The sequence below is a fragment of the Lissotriton vulgaris genome, chromosome 3_1, assembly GCF_964263255.1.
Source record: "Lissotriton vulgaris chromosome 3_1, aLisVul1.2, whole genome shotgun sequence".
Classification (NCBI taxonomy): Eukaryota; Metazoa; Chordata; class Amphibia; order Caudata; family Salamandridae; genus Lissotriton; species Lissotriton vulgaris.
This window is the reverse complement of record NC_141689.1, coordinates 62,042,492-62,060,474: the sequence shown is the minus strand read 5'-3', so window position 1 is coordinate 62,060,474 and position 17,983 is coordinate 62,042,492. Positions and strand designations below refer to the sequence as shown.

At 44.3% G+C, this 17,983-nt stretch overlaps 1 protein-coding gene across 1 annotated transcript in view; it reads right to left on the bottom strand.

The window, feature by feature from the left end:
- The window catches only part of LOC147725954 (uncharacterized), a 62,586-nt gene that overhangs the window by 21,498 nt on the left and 23,105 nt on the right, over positions 1-17,983 (bottom strand). Inside the window, exon 2 of the mRNA XM_086960079.1 lies at positions 7,272-8,121. Coding sequence (XP_086816205.1) covers positions 7,272-8,121 — 850 coding nt within the window. The remainder of the gene's footprint in view (positions 1-7,271; positions 8,122-17,983) is intronic.

The window sequence follows — 17,983 nt, the reverse complement described above, 5'->3', positions numbered from 1 at the left end:
TTTTAACATTGTTTATAAAAATCTTGTTAAATAGTATTGTTCAGACCCTCCAGGATATCGCGATTTCGCGATTTGCCGCGAAATCGGCACTTTTGTCAAAAAGCCGCGATTTTTACGAAAGTGCCCGCGAAATCGGCACTTTTGTAGAAATTGTGGCATTTTGACAAAATCCGCTATATCCTTGGGGGTCTGTTAGTTCTTTTCCGACACAAATCGCATTCTGTAGTGAGTTACTTTCGTGGATGTAATCACGAGTCATTTACTGCCTGCTTGAAACAAAGCATTCTTCGAAGAAAAACAATACCCTGAATCCAGCACTAGATGGCAGAAAAGTGCAAATATGAAATCTACAACACACGCTTCAAAGAATGCCTTCTTTGTCGTCAAATGATTTGGCTTCACTGTTGGTGCAATTTCACGTTTCTACCGCAGGCTTCTCAAAGCTGCAGTTACATCAAGATTCCCAGGCATGTTTTAAGGTCTGCTGGTGTTTTCAACCTTAAAATGCCTCCTATCGATAACGGTGCAAATGCACAATATTGTTCTGCGGGGGGAATGTTGCACTTTGGAAAGAGGTTCCCAGAAACCTCATGAAAACTAAATAAACCTTCAAATGAGCCGCTCTAGAAGACAAGATTTGAACATGGCTCGGATGCCCAGAATAAAAGAGGCACACATTCGGTCACCAGAACTGTGAGCATTCGGTTTGCATTTTACTTTTTAAACATTCTTTACAATTTAAACAAATTCAATCAGTAGGCAATGAGTAAATAACACAGCAACTGCAGAGTGTATGTTGGGAAGTGTGAGCGGGCCAGGGAAAAAGCAAAAGGGTGGTGAGTCAGAGTGGGGGCTAGGGAGCCACAGGATAAGCCAGCCATGTGGAGACCACCCTGTGAGGTGGCGAGGGACTGGCAAAGAAAGAGCTCGTGCGAATCAGGAAGGAAGCACAGGGCAGGAGAAAGAGTGGGGTGGGTAAACAGGGTGGGGAAGGGAGTGACATCAGGTAAAGCAGAGAGTGCACTACTCAGTGCCAGTAGATTGCCCAGTGCCCTACTGTTTACTGCCAGTGCTTGTGTTCACTCCAACCAAGTTTCTGTAGCAGGTAGTAACACAAATGTTACCCTACTCTGAAATTTGTTGGGCAGAGACCCCTGGTTAATCCTTATTTTGACCTGGTGTTTCACCATTATTGTTTTCAGTTAACTAAGTGTGCTTGCCAGTAATGTGCAAACTAAATCTCTGGGGCACAAACAGAGAACTAATGTAAAAGCAATGTTTCCTATGCTATAATGGATTTTTAAAAGGAAGAAAGAAGAAAATACACAAAAGAAAGACCTCTCCTTGTGTTTTGTGACTGGAGATGGTATGGAACTAATGAGCCGATAGGCCCTGAGTTTCCGAAGAACAATTGCTACAATCTCACTCTGACTCTTACACACTGAATAAACCAAATATACATAGCTTCATGTTGTTAAATAACTAAAAAAACTAAGATATCTGTGTTTGTTGTAGGAAAAATGGGCAAATAAAATGCCGCAAAATTGCCGCTAAATTTCCATATTTATGCCGCTAAATTTCCATTTTTGTGCCGCTAAATTTGCTAATCCATGCCGCTATATCCTGGGGGGTCTGATTGTTAAATGGGGAACCAGCGAATCTTTTAGCTTTATATAGAATTCATTTGGAAGGGCATCAGGCCCTGCAGCTTTTCCTCTCTTTAGCTCTTTTATTGCTTCGGCAACCTCCTCTGCTTTTATATCACTATTCAAAGTTACTTTTTCCTCTGGGGTTAAGGCTGGAATATTTTGTGCTTGCAAGAAATTAGTTATTTCTTCAATTTTCGGATTACAATCCTCTGAGTAGAGGTTAGTAAAAAAGGCCAAGAATTCTTCTTTTATTACTTTCTCTTCAAACCCATTTTTAGAGCTGTCTGTTGGGTCTATATAATTTATTTTATTTCTAGCTCGGTCTGTTTTGAGCTTCCATGCGAGCATCTTCCCGCAGCCCTCTCCATACTCATAATGGGCAAGTTTACTACATTCCCATCTTTCCCTAATTTTGCCTTCTAATAAAGTCGATAAATCTTCCTTCAATTTGAGCCTTTCCCTAATTAAATCTTGACATCTCAGAAGAGAAGTGTCTATCAAGATCTGTCGGTCCAGTGTTTTTATGTTCTCTTCTATTCGTCTCTTGATTTATGAATGGCCAAGCCACTGATCTTGCCCCTTGATACTGCCTTGTATGCATCCCAGACCACTTGGGGTGAGGCACTCCCATCATTGTCTTGAAAATATAGTTCTGTCTCCTGAGTAAGTTGGTCAATTATTTTGGGATCTAGGAGGACAGAACGGTCTAGAGTCCATCTCTGTATTGTTGAATCGTCCTTTATTTTTAATGTCATTTGGACAGCCGAGTGGTCTGAAAGATGAGCGGGAAGGTGGGTCAATTTATGAATATTTTCTACTAGTCCCTGATCTATTAAGAGATAGTCGATTCTTGATTGAATTCCAAGCTTTTTATTGTTAAAGGTAAACCTATCATGTTTGGAGCCCTTTTCATCCCATACATCAAGAAGATTTAGATCTCTTTTATATATTCCCACCATTCTCTCATTTTAGGCAGGCTGTTCTGTTTTCCTTTTGGAATCCGATCTGTGTTTGGATTTAAAATTATGTTAAAGTCTCCGCCTAGGATCACAGGAAAATCTACCGATATCAAATGGGAGTATAATGATTGTAATGGGGTAGGATCATCTATATTAGGGCCATAATACCCAGCTAAAAAAAAGATGTTATTGAGAAAAGTAATCTTGGCTAGCGCCCATCTACCCTTAGGATCTGTCTCGGATAATAATATTCTTGCTTTCAGAGATTTTTTTATGAGAATTACAACCCCTTTTGTGACGCACTGTTGGTCAGTACAAACATAATCCTCAACCCAATGAAGAGTTTTAATGATCTCTTCCCATTCTGTTTTCATAAGGTGTGTTTCTTGCAAGATTAAAATTTCGCTATCGGCAGCTTTTAAATATTCAAAGATTTTCCTTCTTCTGCTCTTGATTCTTAACCCATTAACATTCCAGGTAATTATTTTAATATTCTTCAGGTTTTTTTTCTATCTCCCTCTGTAAAGTGTTTGGCGCTCATTGTTAATCAATTGGTTCCTGATTCTCTCCCCTGGATTGAAATGAGGACGTTTTTTTTTTTTTCCCTATTTTGCTCCCAACCCCCATGTGCTCCCTCCCTCCCCCTCTTTCCCTCTTAAAATGGCTGAAAGCCATTTGTGTTTGTGGTTATTCAAAGAAAACTCAAAAAAAAAAGAAAAGAGAAAAGGAGGGACGGGGAGACACATGTCCTCCCTGGGAAAGCCTCCCTTTCCTTTGGGCCTTAATTATGGCCCTCTTTGAGCCCCGTGCCTGTAAAAAAAAAAAAAAAGGGATAGATAAGGACGCTAGTGTTAAAAGTAAGTCTTAATACTAGATTTCATTGCTCATTATAAGTATATACCGCTGAGAACAAATATGTTTAGTCTAGGAGTGGGCTTGGGATTGAATTTGAATTTGATCCCGCATCAGTGCTAATACGTTATCAACTTCTAGAGGATCTTTAATAGTATACATCTTATTCCTCCACATAATCCTGAGTGAAGCCAGGAACTTCATTTGGACTGTAGCCCGAGTGATTTTAGTTCGGGCATTTTTTGGCCCAACTCCCATTGCCTGTCTTGTGTCACTTTCGCAATGTCAGATCGAATCCTAAAAGAACAGTCGTCCCTGTTGTATGTTCCAGTTTTTAGTGCTTCACTCAGGATCCTCTCTTTGATGTTGTAAGATTTAAAATTCACCAGGATCTTCCTTGGATTCTTTCTCTCCTTAGGTTTTCCAAAAGGATCACGGTGAGCCCACTGAATATCATTTTCCAGGTCTAAGGTTTTACACCACGGAAAATATTCCTCTATTAGCGATATTATAAATTTCTTTATGTCTGACCCTTCTCGCCATTCCGGCACATTAAGAATTCTCAAGTTTGATCTCCTAGACTGGTTTTCCAAGGCTTCCAGTTTTTCCTCCATACTTTTGTCTTTTGCTTTTAAATCTCTTATATTTTTTTCTGATGCTTCCACCCTCTTAGTCAGACCCACAGCTACAGCTTCCACTGTAGAGATTCTCTCATTCAACGCCAAAAACTTTGAGTCCAGAGATTCAAATCTATCATGGAGTTTGATTTGGTTATCCTCTGATATCTTAAATCTGGATGTCATCTCTGCAAACATCTTTTCCATAAGGACCTCCATATTGCTACTAGACTCACAGTGCATTTTATCGGATTTACCAGATTTAGAATTAATGTTAAATATATCTAAGGTGTTGATGTCTGGGGATACGATGTTTATAGCATTCTCCAATTCTGGAGCAGAAGGCATAGTAGAACAATTAGGGGTAAGTTCATTTCCAGAGGAGACTTGAGGTGTAGTTATTGTCTGACTCAGAGTCTGGCTGATGGGTAGGTCCTGGGAATGGACTATCGTCTGTGGTTCCTCAAGATCCTGATTCTCTAACTCCCTCAATGAGAATTCTGTCAAAAAGTTGCCCGGATTGCTTATATCCCCCATTAGTGGCTGAGGTAACATTGGTGAGGCGGGCTTATCCATTACAGATATAGAGAGGGTTTTGTCTTGGTTTTTGTCCTGCACTTTAAAGTAAGACCTCAAAGAGGGTGTGATTTTTAATGCAGATTTTCTTCTCTTTTCATCTAGTTCCAGCCTCCCTTCTGACACTCCTTTCTTATTTACTGGTATTCCTTTATCTGTTTTAGGGGCTTTACGGGAAATTCTCTTTGTGATTCGCGGAATAACAGTTTGCTTAAGAGCCAGAGGAGCTGATTTATTTAAGAAATAGCCTGTTCCTTAAGCAGTAAGTGGACTTTGCCTGTCGATTCAAATCAAGATCAGTCTCGGGATTAGCAGCCAGATCTAATTTATCTACTATGGTATCAAATTTATCAAATTTATCAATTGTATCTATACCTGTAGCACTGGAGCTAGCTAAAACTCTTGTTTGCTTTAATAGATCAGGGATTACTGGGGGTGAGGTGGAGCAAACTGTGCTTTCTTTCTGCCCCTCCACTTTTACACCACCCAATCTCCTTAAAGTGGTATGTTGTAATTGTACCTGTATCTGTAAATATTGTGACAATGTACTGCTCTCACAAGCTCCTACCAGATAAATCAGCTGAGGCAGGTAGTCAGGGCTGCTTAGTTTAAATAAATTCCCCGAAATTGGTGTGTCAGTTACTGGGAGAGTGCTACTGGATTGAGGCTGAGACTGGTATATCTTCGTGATTCTCCTATTATTTACCTGGACCTCAGAACTAAAGGACTCCCCTGAGAAGTGTGTCCGGGTTCTAAACGCTTCTACTGCCCCCGCCTTACCTCTGACACTGAATGAAAATCGGCTTATTACTTTCCTGCTGCTCCGCCGTGCACGCAGGGCAGCCTCCCACTTTCCAGCGTCTGAGTTCGTGAAGGGTTCTGAATCGAGCTCCGAGTCACCGATGGGCAGTTTCCGTTTCCCGGTATTCTCTGACACACCAGCGGGGGCTGGGGGAGGATCTTGAACGCTAGCGCTGAGCGGAATCAACATGGGCAAAAAAGAATCACCCGGCAGGTAGGAAAACGGCGTCTTCCGCGTCTAACAGCGTCTACCAGCACCTCCACTAAACTGAACTTTTAAAGAGCTAAAGAGTAGGTCTGGCACTCATATTTAGTATGCCATGATGAAAGAAATAGAATCGCTCCTAATTCAGCATATTCACGAGCATCCTCATCAGGTATAACTGCACGCGGAGCTCAGGCACGGAGCTCCCGACCGGTCTCAACAGCCGGCCGCCATCTTTCCCCCGACCAAACCCAGCTCTTGGACGTCACTTGTAATAAGGTGGGCAGAATAGTCCCTATTTTTGTGACAGAGTAACCTACTAGCCAAACTCTGATTCAGGCTCTAAGCCTTCAAAAGGACTTTCAATGAAGGGGGGACATAGATGAGTTTGTTGCAGTGTCTATCTAAGTCAATACAACTGTAAGGGTATTTGCAACTGGGGCTGGACCTAACCACGATGTTCGCGCGTTTGCCAGGTTGAAGTGATTGGACCAGAGGACGCGATGGCAAGAGAGCACTTGGAGGGAATGGACCTGGCTACAGTGGTATCTGTCCTCCTGCAAGTCGTCTGTGCAGTGGGAGTGGGGGCGGGGGGACCTTGAGTTGGAGCAGAGGCATCTAGGCTCAATGTGCAATATAGGGATTCAGGGGTGAGTGGGTAGTCAAACCTTGTCCCACTGGACTACCTCAGTGGGGTAGGCTTGGACCTTTACCCACTGCGAAAGTTTACCTGTTGTTTCCAAAGACATTCTTGAGATGCTGGAAATAGGATCACACTTCATCAGTTCAGCACATATCATTTCATGCACAATATCTGCAGGTAGTGTACCCAGAGGCCTGGAATATCTCCATTCAAACAGATGCCCCTCTTTAAAAATGTCTTGGGTGCCCTTAATCAGAGACACTGACATATCTTCTCCCTACTCCATTACCGCCCTGTAGATCTCCAGATATATTGTTGATCAACCTTGGTCAAGATCTATATATGTATGAGGTACCATGCACCTTCTGAAGAGAAATAAGCACAGGGGGTGGGTCAAGAAATTTAAAGCAAAAACAACCCCAATAGAGTGGTGTAGGGTAAAGGGGGTTGAACATGGTAATGCTTCTAACTTAATTGCTGTAGGATGCCTACAATTCTGAAACAGTATAAGCAATGTGAAATTTGTGTATGAATCTACCCAGCAGGTGCAGAAAACTAGCTATTCATATGCAAATTAATAATTCAAACAGCTAAGAACTTTAAGGGTAAAGGAGAGGATTAAAGGAAGATTATGTGATGTTTAACATATATGATGTTCAAATCCCTCACTACAGAGCGCCATGGCTGTGCTGCAAAATGAAGGAATTGGAAGGTGAAGTATGTGGGTGCAAAGGATCAGCCCTATGGAGCTCAGGCTTTAGACCTGAGACTTGCGAGTGTGTAGGACAATAGAAGGTGGTGAGTCGGCCATAAGGTACAGTGGGAGTGATCTTAGGGCTGCTTGTGGGGAGAGCTAGAAGAGCTGCTGTGTGACAACATTGGACCATCTGCAGAAGAAAGCAGCAATCTTTTGCAGATGGATGCCACTTTGATGGCCAATGATACTGACAGGTGAAGTGAGCTACTTACTCAAAGGTGGATTTCAGTGGAGTGGAGCTGCCCTTGTTGTCGTAGACTTTCTCGCTCACAAAGTAGGGCTCCATGGCGAGAATCTTGCCAATGTCAACCAGGAATTCAACGCTCTTTATCTTCTTGATGGTCTTATCATGGGTGAATGCCAGGCACTTATAGATAGTGTAGTTGCGGCCCATGGTCCTGGCTCTCGACAACCAAGCATCCGACTTGCTGGTGGGCGGTGGTGCTGTTAAGACGACTCCGTCCCCATGCTGGACACACCACAGGTCGCCGTTATGACTGAAATTGATGAAGTAGGTCAGTGAATTCCACAGCCCTTGTCCAATTACAATGCTCTTGGCGTACCAAGCTCCATCTGTTGTCGAGAAAGGGTGGCCTTTCACCAGCTTATCTTCTATAACCCCGTGCATTATATTTTCAGGGTCAAAAAACAGTGCCAGAAAGTGCTGCCAGTCGCTGCCGCCTATCTTAGTAGCTTGCTTGTAGAGCCAGGGCACATGCTCATTGTATGGTTCTGGGCCTCTGTACCATGCACCCGCCTTGGTCACAGCAAACAACTTCCCGGAGCGACTGAAATAAAGGAACTTGAACTGGTCCCAGTTCACCCTCCCTACACATGTCGCACTCGCGAACCAGTCCTTCCAGGGGGACGAAGGGGTGGGTCCTTTGTACAGATCCGTCCCCCGTACAACAAACATGTCTCCTTTTGGGTTGAAAAAGACGTGGCTGGCATTGTCCAGCCGGCCCAAGGACATGGATCTTGCTGTGTAGTTGTCTTGAACATTTGCTGGAGGCAAGCCAATCCTGCAGTTGTTGGCTTTGTCAATAGTGAACAGGAGGGTTTCTAGGGTGCAAGAGAAAAGACACATCTTAATTCCTGGTCCCTCTATGATCTTTAAAAGATAAATTCTTATAGGAATGACAGATACTTCATTAGTTTTAGGAGGAAGCAGGAATTTGCATTAGGAGTATCATCATTCCATAAACCATGGCTTTATGGTTAGGTCCAAAGCAGCCACATTTACACCCAAAGCTCATGAGGACATTCAGATCCATTTGATTTATCGACAAGACCAGGAGGCCTCCACAATGACACGTTTTTCAGAGAGTTTTTGCAAGCTTCAGTAGGTTATTTTCGCTCTGTGTAGTAACACCTTTTCCCTATGTGGTTTTCCCAAGAAGATATTTTGAGTGGTAAATGTGTGTGAGTGCAGATGGCACGCAGAAACATTGTCTGGAGCAGTGGCAAACAGTGCATTGTAGCCAAGCCCACAAGAAGGAGTTGGCACCAACTGTCTTGCCCAATATAACACCCCAAAAACCAACAAATGTGATTGACAAAGCATCCATGCACGAAAAAAACAGATTGAACAACACGTGTCATGTAATAAGCACCATTTCACAATGTTATTGAGCAGTGTTTTCTTCTCACATCCTCTACGAACAACAAAGCACTTACCAAATACCCCACATAATACAACGAAGACTAACCCACAAAAAAAATACCCAGAGCCCACCCCCAATCACACACCACCATTCCCGTGCTCATGCCATACAAACACGAATTCTAACTTTGTTAAAACTACAATACCTGACTTTCACACAATCTTTAATTTAACCTAATCCCTGGCATCAGCGTTGGACCCCCTAAAACAACCCCACTAAATGTGTAAACAAAACTTACGCTTCATATGGAGCTACATTTTCTAACCACGCCACAGTGATTATCAGGGCGGCTATGGTGCATTTGTTTTTGGCTGGAGAGGCTGCTGGATGAGGTCACTGGAGGCCCATAGGAATGAATGTGAATTACCGAATCGGTAAATACTGATTCGGTAAAATAGAGAAACATTCAATGGTGGCAGGGTGTCACATTGACACCCTGTTGCACCCCTGAAAAGTGTTTGTGTGCACATGTGGCACACATACATGCCCTAAGAGCATGAATGTCTGCCACATGGCACTGCTGGAAATGCACAGATTTGCATTTTCAAAGGTATTCGTTATTTACCACCAACTAATAGTTGGTGGTAAATAACGAATCCCTAAATGTAAAAAGCACTCACTTGAGTGCTCTCTACATTAAGCATTCGGTAATTTACCGAATCGGTATGCTAATTTACAGATTCCTTAATTACCGATTTGGTAAATTACCGAATCCTACTATTTGGCCACCTACATCTGAAAAGCCTAATTCCGGTCGGTAATGGCCGAAATTCTGTAATTTTGGCCGTTACCGACCGGAATTAGGCTTCCTACATCTGGCCCCATAACTGTTTTCCACAAAAGGATCCAGGCCAAATTTACATCCTTAGTTTCACACATTTTGCAGAACCTAAAGGTACCCAGGGTTTGTCTCCTAGAGGGAACTGAGAAAATAGTCTAAATGTAACAACATTTTGTGGTTTTATTTTTTGAAGTGCTGTGCAAGAACCTATATTTTCCATTAACATCACCATCCTCCCAGCTTTCAGGAACAAGCAAAGTTGTAAAACAAATGATTTGAACCACAGTTTTTCCTTTTTTTTAGTGATAATCATTTTTTTCCTATTTATTGTGGTTTCAACCTACATGCAGTTTATGATGTACACAGGAGTGAAGCTCATGGATGAACACAGAAAGCTATACATGTTTGAAAACTAGACAAAATTCAGAATTTCACAATGGTCATTTGTGTAGGTCGCTAACAGTTTTTCCAAAGCGACTAATTGTTGAATTAAAAGTAGGAAAGAGTTGAAATAGCTGTATTTCTTTGCCCTGATGTCTGATTTATAAAAGCAATACACTGTCACTTCTGTCAGACTGTTCTGTGCACAGGGATATATAGGTTGTTTGTTGCTGAGAAACATATGGGACAATCACTGAACTGCAGCTTAGAATGATTTGTTATTGTTTACTGGCCATGCATGCAGTGGGTAAGAAGAAAACCTATGCAGTGGATACTGAGGTCAAGACACTATTTTGAGATTCAGAGAGCATTTTATAAAAAGTGCTCTTTCTTGCGCACTGCCTTAATTTTGAAGCCAAAACTGGAGAACAATTCAACTGATATTAACAATTGATTCATTATTCTGTTTTCTCACATAAAAAATTGCCCAGCCACCCAACCGCACACGTTTGCATAGTATATATGTGGACGTGCTGGATGTAGGAATTTTGTGGATCAAGGCAGATTCCGTAATGTTCTCTCACAGAAATGTGAGGAAATTAGTAATTTTAGACAAAGAATGAGGTATGCTGGTCATTCTAGGTAAGAAAATGTAGTGGGCTCCATGCATATCACCCCACTCTGAACCCCTGAATTGTTTTCTGAAAATGGGTTTAGTGTGGCTCCCTGGTTGCTGGCTGATGCAGAGCTCAAATAGTGAAGCCATTTACCATGGCAAGTGAGAGAAATTGGGATTTACCTGCTCTCTGCCACCTATTTGTCAAAACTATAATAATAATAATAATAATACTGAAGTTTTATAAAGCGCGAACCGCTACCTCAACAACAAAGGTGTCCCGGCGTTCAAACAGCAAGCAGCACATGCAGAATGGTATCAGAAAAAAACAGGGGCATACCTAATTGTTTTTAAAAAGCCATGTCTTTAGTGATTTTCTAAAGCAGGACTCTGTATTTACGTGACGGAGGAACATCGGCAAGGCCTTCCACATTTTTGCTGTTCTAGCAGAGTATGCTCTACCGCCCAGCCGGGCTTTCACGAAGCGGGGGACATAAAGCAGGTTCTGAGTGTTTGAACGCAAAGACCGAACCTGCTTGTAGCAGCAAAGTCTTAGTTTGAGATAGCTGGGGCACTTTCTCTTCAGTGCGCAGTAGGCCAAAGTAAGAGCTTTTAATTGTATTCTTTTTGCTATTGGAAGCCAGTGCAGATCTTGCAGGTGCGGAGAGACATGATGCCTAAAGGGGATGAGTCTGATCAGCCTCGCAGCTGAATTCTGCACCATCTGCAATCGTCTAATCGCATAATTAGGTAGGCCAAGATATAAGCTGCTTGCGTAGTCCAGCCTGGATGTCACTGTGGCATGGACTACAGATTTACGGCAATCTTCTGGTAGCAAGTGCAAGACTTTACAAAGGGTTTTTAGTTTGCTAAAACAACTGGCGTAGACATGTTGAATTTGGGCCGAGAAAGAGAGGTCGGCTTCCCATCTCACTCTCAGATTTTTGATGCTAGAATAGGGGGAAGGTGGAGGACCAATTTCTAAAGGCCACCACAAGTCTGGCGCAGGCATTGGGCACTTTCCAAAAAAAGATCACCTAGGTTTTTCCCGCATTAAGTTTTAATTTATTTGTGTTCATCCAGAGGGCGATATCACGCAGACATCCTTTAAAATTCTTGAAAGTCTCTACCATCTGCTCCTGGTACGAGAAAACCACCTGGGTGTCATCAGCGTAAGAGATTGCCTTAACACCTCAGTTGGCAATCAAGGAGAAGAGAGGCGCTAGGTACACATTAAAAAGTAGAGGGCTCAGCGCAGAGCCCTGATGGACGCCACACCAGAGATGTTTAGGTTTCGATGAAAATGGGCGTAGAGCGACTCTTTGCCAGCGGCCGCTAAGGTAAGATTGCAACCAGGTCAGCACCTTCCCCTCTAGGCCTATATCTTTTAATCTCTGAACCAGCCTAGCGTGAGCGACAGTGTCAAATGCTGCGCACAGATCCAGGAGCATCAGCAATGCTGATGCCCCTGAATCTAATGCCCATCTCACAGACTCTGCCACCTCAAGGAGGGCAGTCTCGTGCTAGAGCCTGACCGGAAACCAGATTGTGTTTCATGCAGAATGGCATTACACTCAATGAAGTTGATCAGTTGTCTCTGGACCAACTTCTCCAGCATTTCACCTGGTGCGAGCAGTAGAGAGATTGGCCTGAGATTGTTAAGGTCTCCTGGATCTCTGGTAGCTTTCTTTCTCAAGGGGAGGAGGGTAGCAGTCCTCCAATTGTCAGGAAAGACACCAGTATCAAGGGATGTGTTCCAGAGATGGGTGAGTGTATTGGTAAGGGAATGGGATATTATTTTCCAAAGTTTAGGGAGAAAGGATCATCTGGGACCCCTGATCTACATTATTGAATTTCTAACGATGCATCCAGATTGGTAGAAAGTTAGAAAACAGAGGAACCTCCACCCCTCTCAAAGGAGAGTCCGGTTTCTCTGTTGCCTTAGGTACTGAAAATGAGTCATAGACCTTTAGAATCTTATTTAAAAGAAAACTAGAAATGTCTGCGCACAGAGTTGGTGAAGGTTTCACTTCAGTCTCTATTGCTTTAGGCTTGAAGAAGGTCTGAACTATCTTAAACACATCTTTACTGAAATGATCTGCCTTTTGAATACAGGCAAAAACCACAGTTGATGGACAGAATGCAGAACAATGTCATACATTCACCCCAGTACAGAGATCTGGCCCTAAATCCATCGTTTTTTTGCACTCCACACCACCCCAGTTCAGACATGGCCATATGCAAATCAGTCTGACCCTGTGCCTCCAGTCCAGCCCGAACTGCCAAGCCATGCCTTCCCTGGACCGGAAACAAGCTTAGTTTGGTGGGCTAAAGAACGGCGGCTGAAGACGGCTGGAATGCCAGAAACCGGTCCTCGGAAGCTTGTTCCGGTCCAGGGAAGACATGGCTTGGCAGTTCGGGCTGGACTGTTCCCATGAGGCACAGGGTCAGACTGATTTGCATATGGCCATGGCTGAACTGGGGTGGCTGAGTGGGCTAAAGAACGGTGATGGATTAAACCCAGATCTTTTGACTGGGTGTGAGTGTTTGATTGATTCAGATGCTCCGTCCATCACCACCCCCTTTTGTACCGCTTTTGGCCGCCATAAGTGTGGCAGGGTATGCTCAGACGTGAGTCCCTTGCTCACTTTGCCACTGGATTCAAGCAAGCCGGGCTGAAGACGGCTGGAATGCCAGAAACCGGTCCTCGGAAGCTTGTTTCCGGTCCAGGGAAGACATGGCTTGGCAGTTCGGGCTGGACTGTTCCCATGAGGCACAGGGTCAGACTGATTTGCATATGGCCATGGCTGAACTGGGGTGGCAGAGTGGGCTAAAGAACGGTGATGGATTAAACCCAGATCTTTTGACTGGGTGTGAGTGTTTGATTGATTCAGATGCTCCGTCCATCACCACCCCCTTTTGTACCGCTTTTGAATACAGGCAGCAATATAGTTTCTCCTGACCATTTTTAATGACTTATGTAACTTTTTCAAGGCATTTTTGTAAATTCCTTTAGCCAGGTCGCAGTAATTTATTCTCCACGGGCATTCTAATCTCTTACAGCTCATTTTTTCTGAACGAAGGGGCCGATGGGGAAAGTCTGCAAGATAACATCATTTTTGCAGGGGTGACGATCTCCACCGCCGAGGAGATCCATTGATTAATGCCAAGGCATCTATATTAGGGTCTGAAGAAAGAGAGGGGAGATTGTTCTCTAAAATAGGACCCAAGGCTTCAGCAGTCAGACTTTTCCACTTTCTCTTCATGATGGACCGCTTACCCCTGGCCTGGTCGGTATTAGACGGCATCACTGAGAAAGGAATCAGATTATGATTCGGCCAGACCAGGGGGCGGGGAACTTTCATAACCATTGAGGGGTTGTTAGAGAAAACTAAATCTAAAGTGTGGCCTGCCTTGTGCGTAGGAGCAGAAACCATTTGCAATAAATTGGCAGCCGCTAGAGAAGAGATCAGCTGGGCTGCTTGAGAACAATTGGGATCATTTACATGAAAATTAAAATTGCAGAGGGCCATATAGTTGGCATAGGTTAGCGATTTTTGGACATTATAGTTACAAAGATCGTGGCAGATCTTTGCGGCACAAACAGGTGGTCTATAAATTAGGGTGCCTGCTAGGGATACCATAGGATTTATCTGAAAGCCAAAATTAAGGACTTCGATGCCTTGTAGATCGAGTGGGCTAGAAGAGACCAATTCCCATGAATCCCTGAAAATAATAGCAATCCCACCCCGTCTTTTGTTGCCCTCCCTATTAGTGAAACACATTTTGAAACCTGACGGGATGGCTAGGGTAATAGCTGCCACTGTATCCGCATTGAGCCAGGTTTCTGTTAAAAACATGGTGTCCCAAGAGGACTCCATTAGGGCCAGCCAAATATCTTCAGCATGTTTAGGGAGAGATCTACAGTTGGCTAGACATGCCTGAAAAGTGTCAGTGTGCTTTGGCAAGATGCCCTGTGGGCTAGATGTCCCTGAATAGATCATTTTATGCAGTCTTGCCACACCGTTTAGCCCTTGCCCACACGAGTGGCAGCTATCTGACATTCGAGTTGCAGCAGGATCTATCTGGTGAAGCTCAGGACAACTTGCATTACTATAGGACTACAGTTCCTCTCGGTTCCAGCGTATCGTCTTCACCTCCCCACCTCCACCGGCAGCATAACTGGCGTTGGCCGCGTTCGGGTCGCAGACGGGCGCAGACGGGCTTGCCTTTGGCGCGCCTTCGATGCGCCGGCGGCGCGCCCGCTGCGCGGCCGGGCCTCCATCTGATTTTACCTGAAATAATCCAAATTTTCTCTTGCTTGTAAAGAGATGGGGGTACTCTAGAAACTAGAGTGACAGAATGATGTTGGGCCTTTAGGGTGATGATGCGACCTGATGCCAGAAGTGGCCATACATCATCCCATCATCCCATTCTTTTTTATTAACTAATGTCCTCAGCATCCATTTGGATATCTGCCCCCACCAGGGGGAGACTAGAGGGCAAATCCGGCAATCTTCTCTAGGGTGAGCTAAAAGACTTTCCGGGCCCATTCTGGGGTCATGGCCCTATGTCTCTGAGTGCCACTCCTAGCCCTACCTTTTTCTGATCTTTTTTGCCTTGTATCTAGTTTGCCTTCTGGCCCCTCTCCAGGGTTCAGATTAGAAGTAAAGCCTGGGAAGGCAAAAAACTGTTGGACCCTTTTTGGGGTGGGACACTGCCAGTGCCTGGGTGGAACTCCCTCCTCTACCCTTAATTTTACCTTCTACCCTGGTTTCCATCGGGTGTTTTGATCTCCCAGGGAGGTGTAAATGGAAAATGAACCTCCCATTCTTCCCTCTACTGGGGCGAGAAATACTTCAGGCCCCATATTGGGGTGGGGGCATAAGCCAATGCTGGGTGGGCAGACCTACTCATTCTTTATTTACTTCTTCCTCTATTGTTTAGTGCACCTTCTTTCACACCCTGTGGAGAAGTGTGGCTCAGGGGTTAGAGGCGGCAGACCCGGAAGCTGAGATCGGCTCTGGACCAGGGTTCAATTCCCCGCCCCGACGGGGGTTGGGCTCAATAATTCCACGGACTCGATAATTCTCGCTCCGGTGCCTACTCAACTCACGGTGCCTACTCGACTCACGGGTTCACACTCTGCGACTCTGGGCAGTAGCTTGCTTAATCTCCACAACGGCCCCTCGCGGCGGGATGCCTGGCTTTCACCTTGTGGATACCCTGCCGGGGTATCTCACAGGTGAATACCAGGACGGGTTCCCTAAGCAAGCGCATAGATGCCTGCGATGTGGGCGATTTGCGCTATATAAATACATGTACATTTACATTTACATTTACATTTACACCCAGGGACATGTTCGGTGTAAACATCCCAATCTGATGTTGGGTTCATGATAGGGTGGGAGCATGGTCCGATTCCTGGATAGGCCTCAGCTTTCTGCTCCTCCCCAGGGAGGGAGGAAATACTGAGAGCAAGCTCCAATTATCTGCAAAGGTTATTGTGCCCTGGGTGGAGGGGGTGCCAAATTACAGATGGTTGCCAATTGTTTCCTAACCCTGTGTGTTGACATGGCAAACTCAGGCCTGTTCTAACTCTCCTCACGCCTGAAGGCAGGAGATCCACCATCTCTGCATTAATAGAGATACATCTTGATTACTGTAAAAACAAGTTACTTATCTGTACATTGTGGTTCTACAGTGACATCTTTTATAGATTCACATGCTTAAATCTTCCCCGTCATCATGGTGGGAGTCCCTTAGTAACAGTAAAACAGCAGTACTATGCTTTAAACGTAATTCCCTCTGAAATTCAATAGTGTTCAGTAACCAGTTATCATCATTTTAGAACATCCAAACTTCAGCCAATTAGAGCATAGGCCCAGAGTATCCATCTCCTGCAGGGCCACCATACCTCAGATTTCTAGCACAAGTGCAATTAGAAGAATAATAGAGGTATGTATTGGTGAACCTGACAGGGGAGGACGGCAGGCCACATGTGAATCTATAAAAGATATCAATACTGGAGAACCACAGTTTACATGTTAGTAACTTATTTTTTCTCCAGTATTGTATTTTTTATAGATTCATATGCTTGAATCAGAATAGTAAGCAGTTTGCAAGTAACAAAGAAAGCGGGAAAAGGAGAACCATCCTACCATGCTACCCGAAACCGAGAATAAAAATCAAAGGCAGACAATGTAAATGTAGAAAAAGAGACAACCACAAAACAGTACTATAGGAAAAAGAATAGACCTTAGCGAAAACATGCATACCATATGCAAATAGTCATCACAGGGCCGCGTATCCAACCGTTATATCTGCCTTCCGCCATGTTTCCAGACAAAGACAATGTTCAGCTGCCAGAGAACTGGAGGAGGTCTTATCGGTGGGTAGACCCTGAAGAAGCCCTTCATAAATGTCTTCACCAGCATGTTGGACCTCTGGTGGAGACCGAGGTCGCAGACAGAGAGTGTCTCGTCGACGGGCAGATTTTACCTGAAGAAGCCTCTTTGAATGGAGTATGCGGCACAGGTGGAGGAGCAGAGCCAACTCTTTGAAGTGCATGAGAGGGAGCAGGCTGCTCTTTTTTAGCCCTCTTTACTTTCCTTACTCTGAGATCTGAATTTTTTAGGATCTCTTTGGGAAAAAGAAGATCTTTCTTCCTTTCTCTTCTTGGAGGAAGTATGTGTCTTCTCCTCACTCTCAGAGTCTGATTCCGTAGCAGACTTCCTATTTTGTAGCAAGAGAAGCAGCCTTCCCTCATGGTCTTTGAGGGTTTTTGGGGAGAAAGTATGACAGTACTTGCAGTTTCTGGGCTCATGTTCTGGATACAGACACTGCAGACATGCCTTATGTGGGTCCTCAGAATAAAGTCTGGACCTTCCACAAGTCTTACAGGGCCTAAACAACCCTTTTTAAGACTCAGACATTTTGAAGAAAACCAAAAAGGTACACTCACTCGCGAACTGTACATAACATAACATGTGTATTTGTAAAGCGTGTTACCCAACTCAATGGTACTCATTTTATCAACCTCAGATGTATGAAAGACTGAGTGGACCCGCCGGGATTTGAACATGTGACCATGAGGAAAAACACAGGCCCCCGCAGTGGAGGAATTATTCCACTGAGGCACCAGACCCGGCTGAAGAGATAGACGTAGAAATTAACTGCAGTTCAAAAGGGTAAGAGTAGAAACACTGTGACTGAGCAGAGCTCAGGGAGACTCCCTAACACACAACATGCGGTAAGAAATCTGAGGTATGGTGGCCCTGCAGGGAATGGATACTCTGGGTCTATGCTCTGATTGACTAACGTTTGGACCTGTAATTTCTGAAGGTGAACTCCCCATCCCTCCATAGAAGAGTCTGACTGCAATACCATACACAGCTTCGCTGAGACGAAGGACAGACCTTGAGATAGATCATCCCCAATCGCCCACCAGGACATTGCTAAGGTCATTTCCGGTGTGACTGA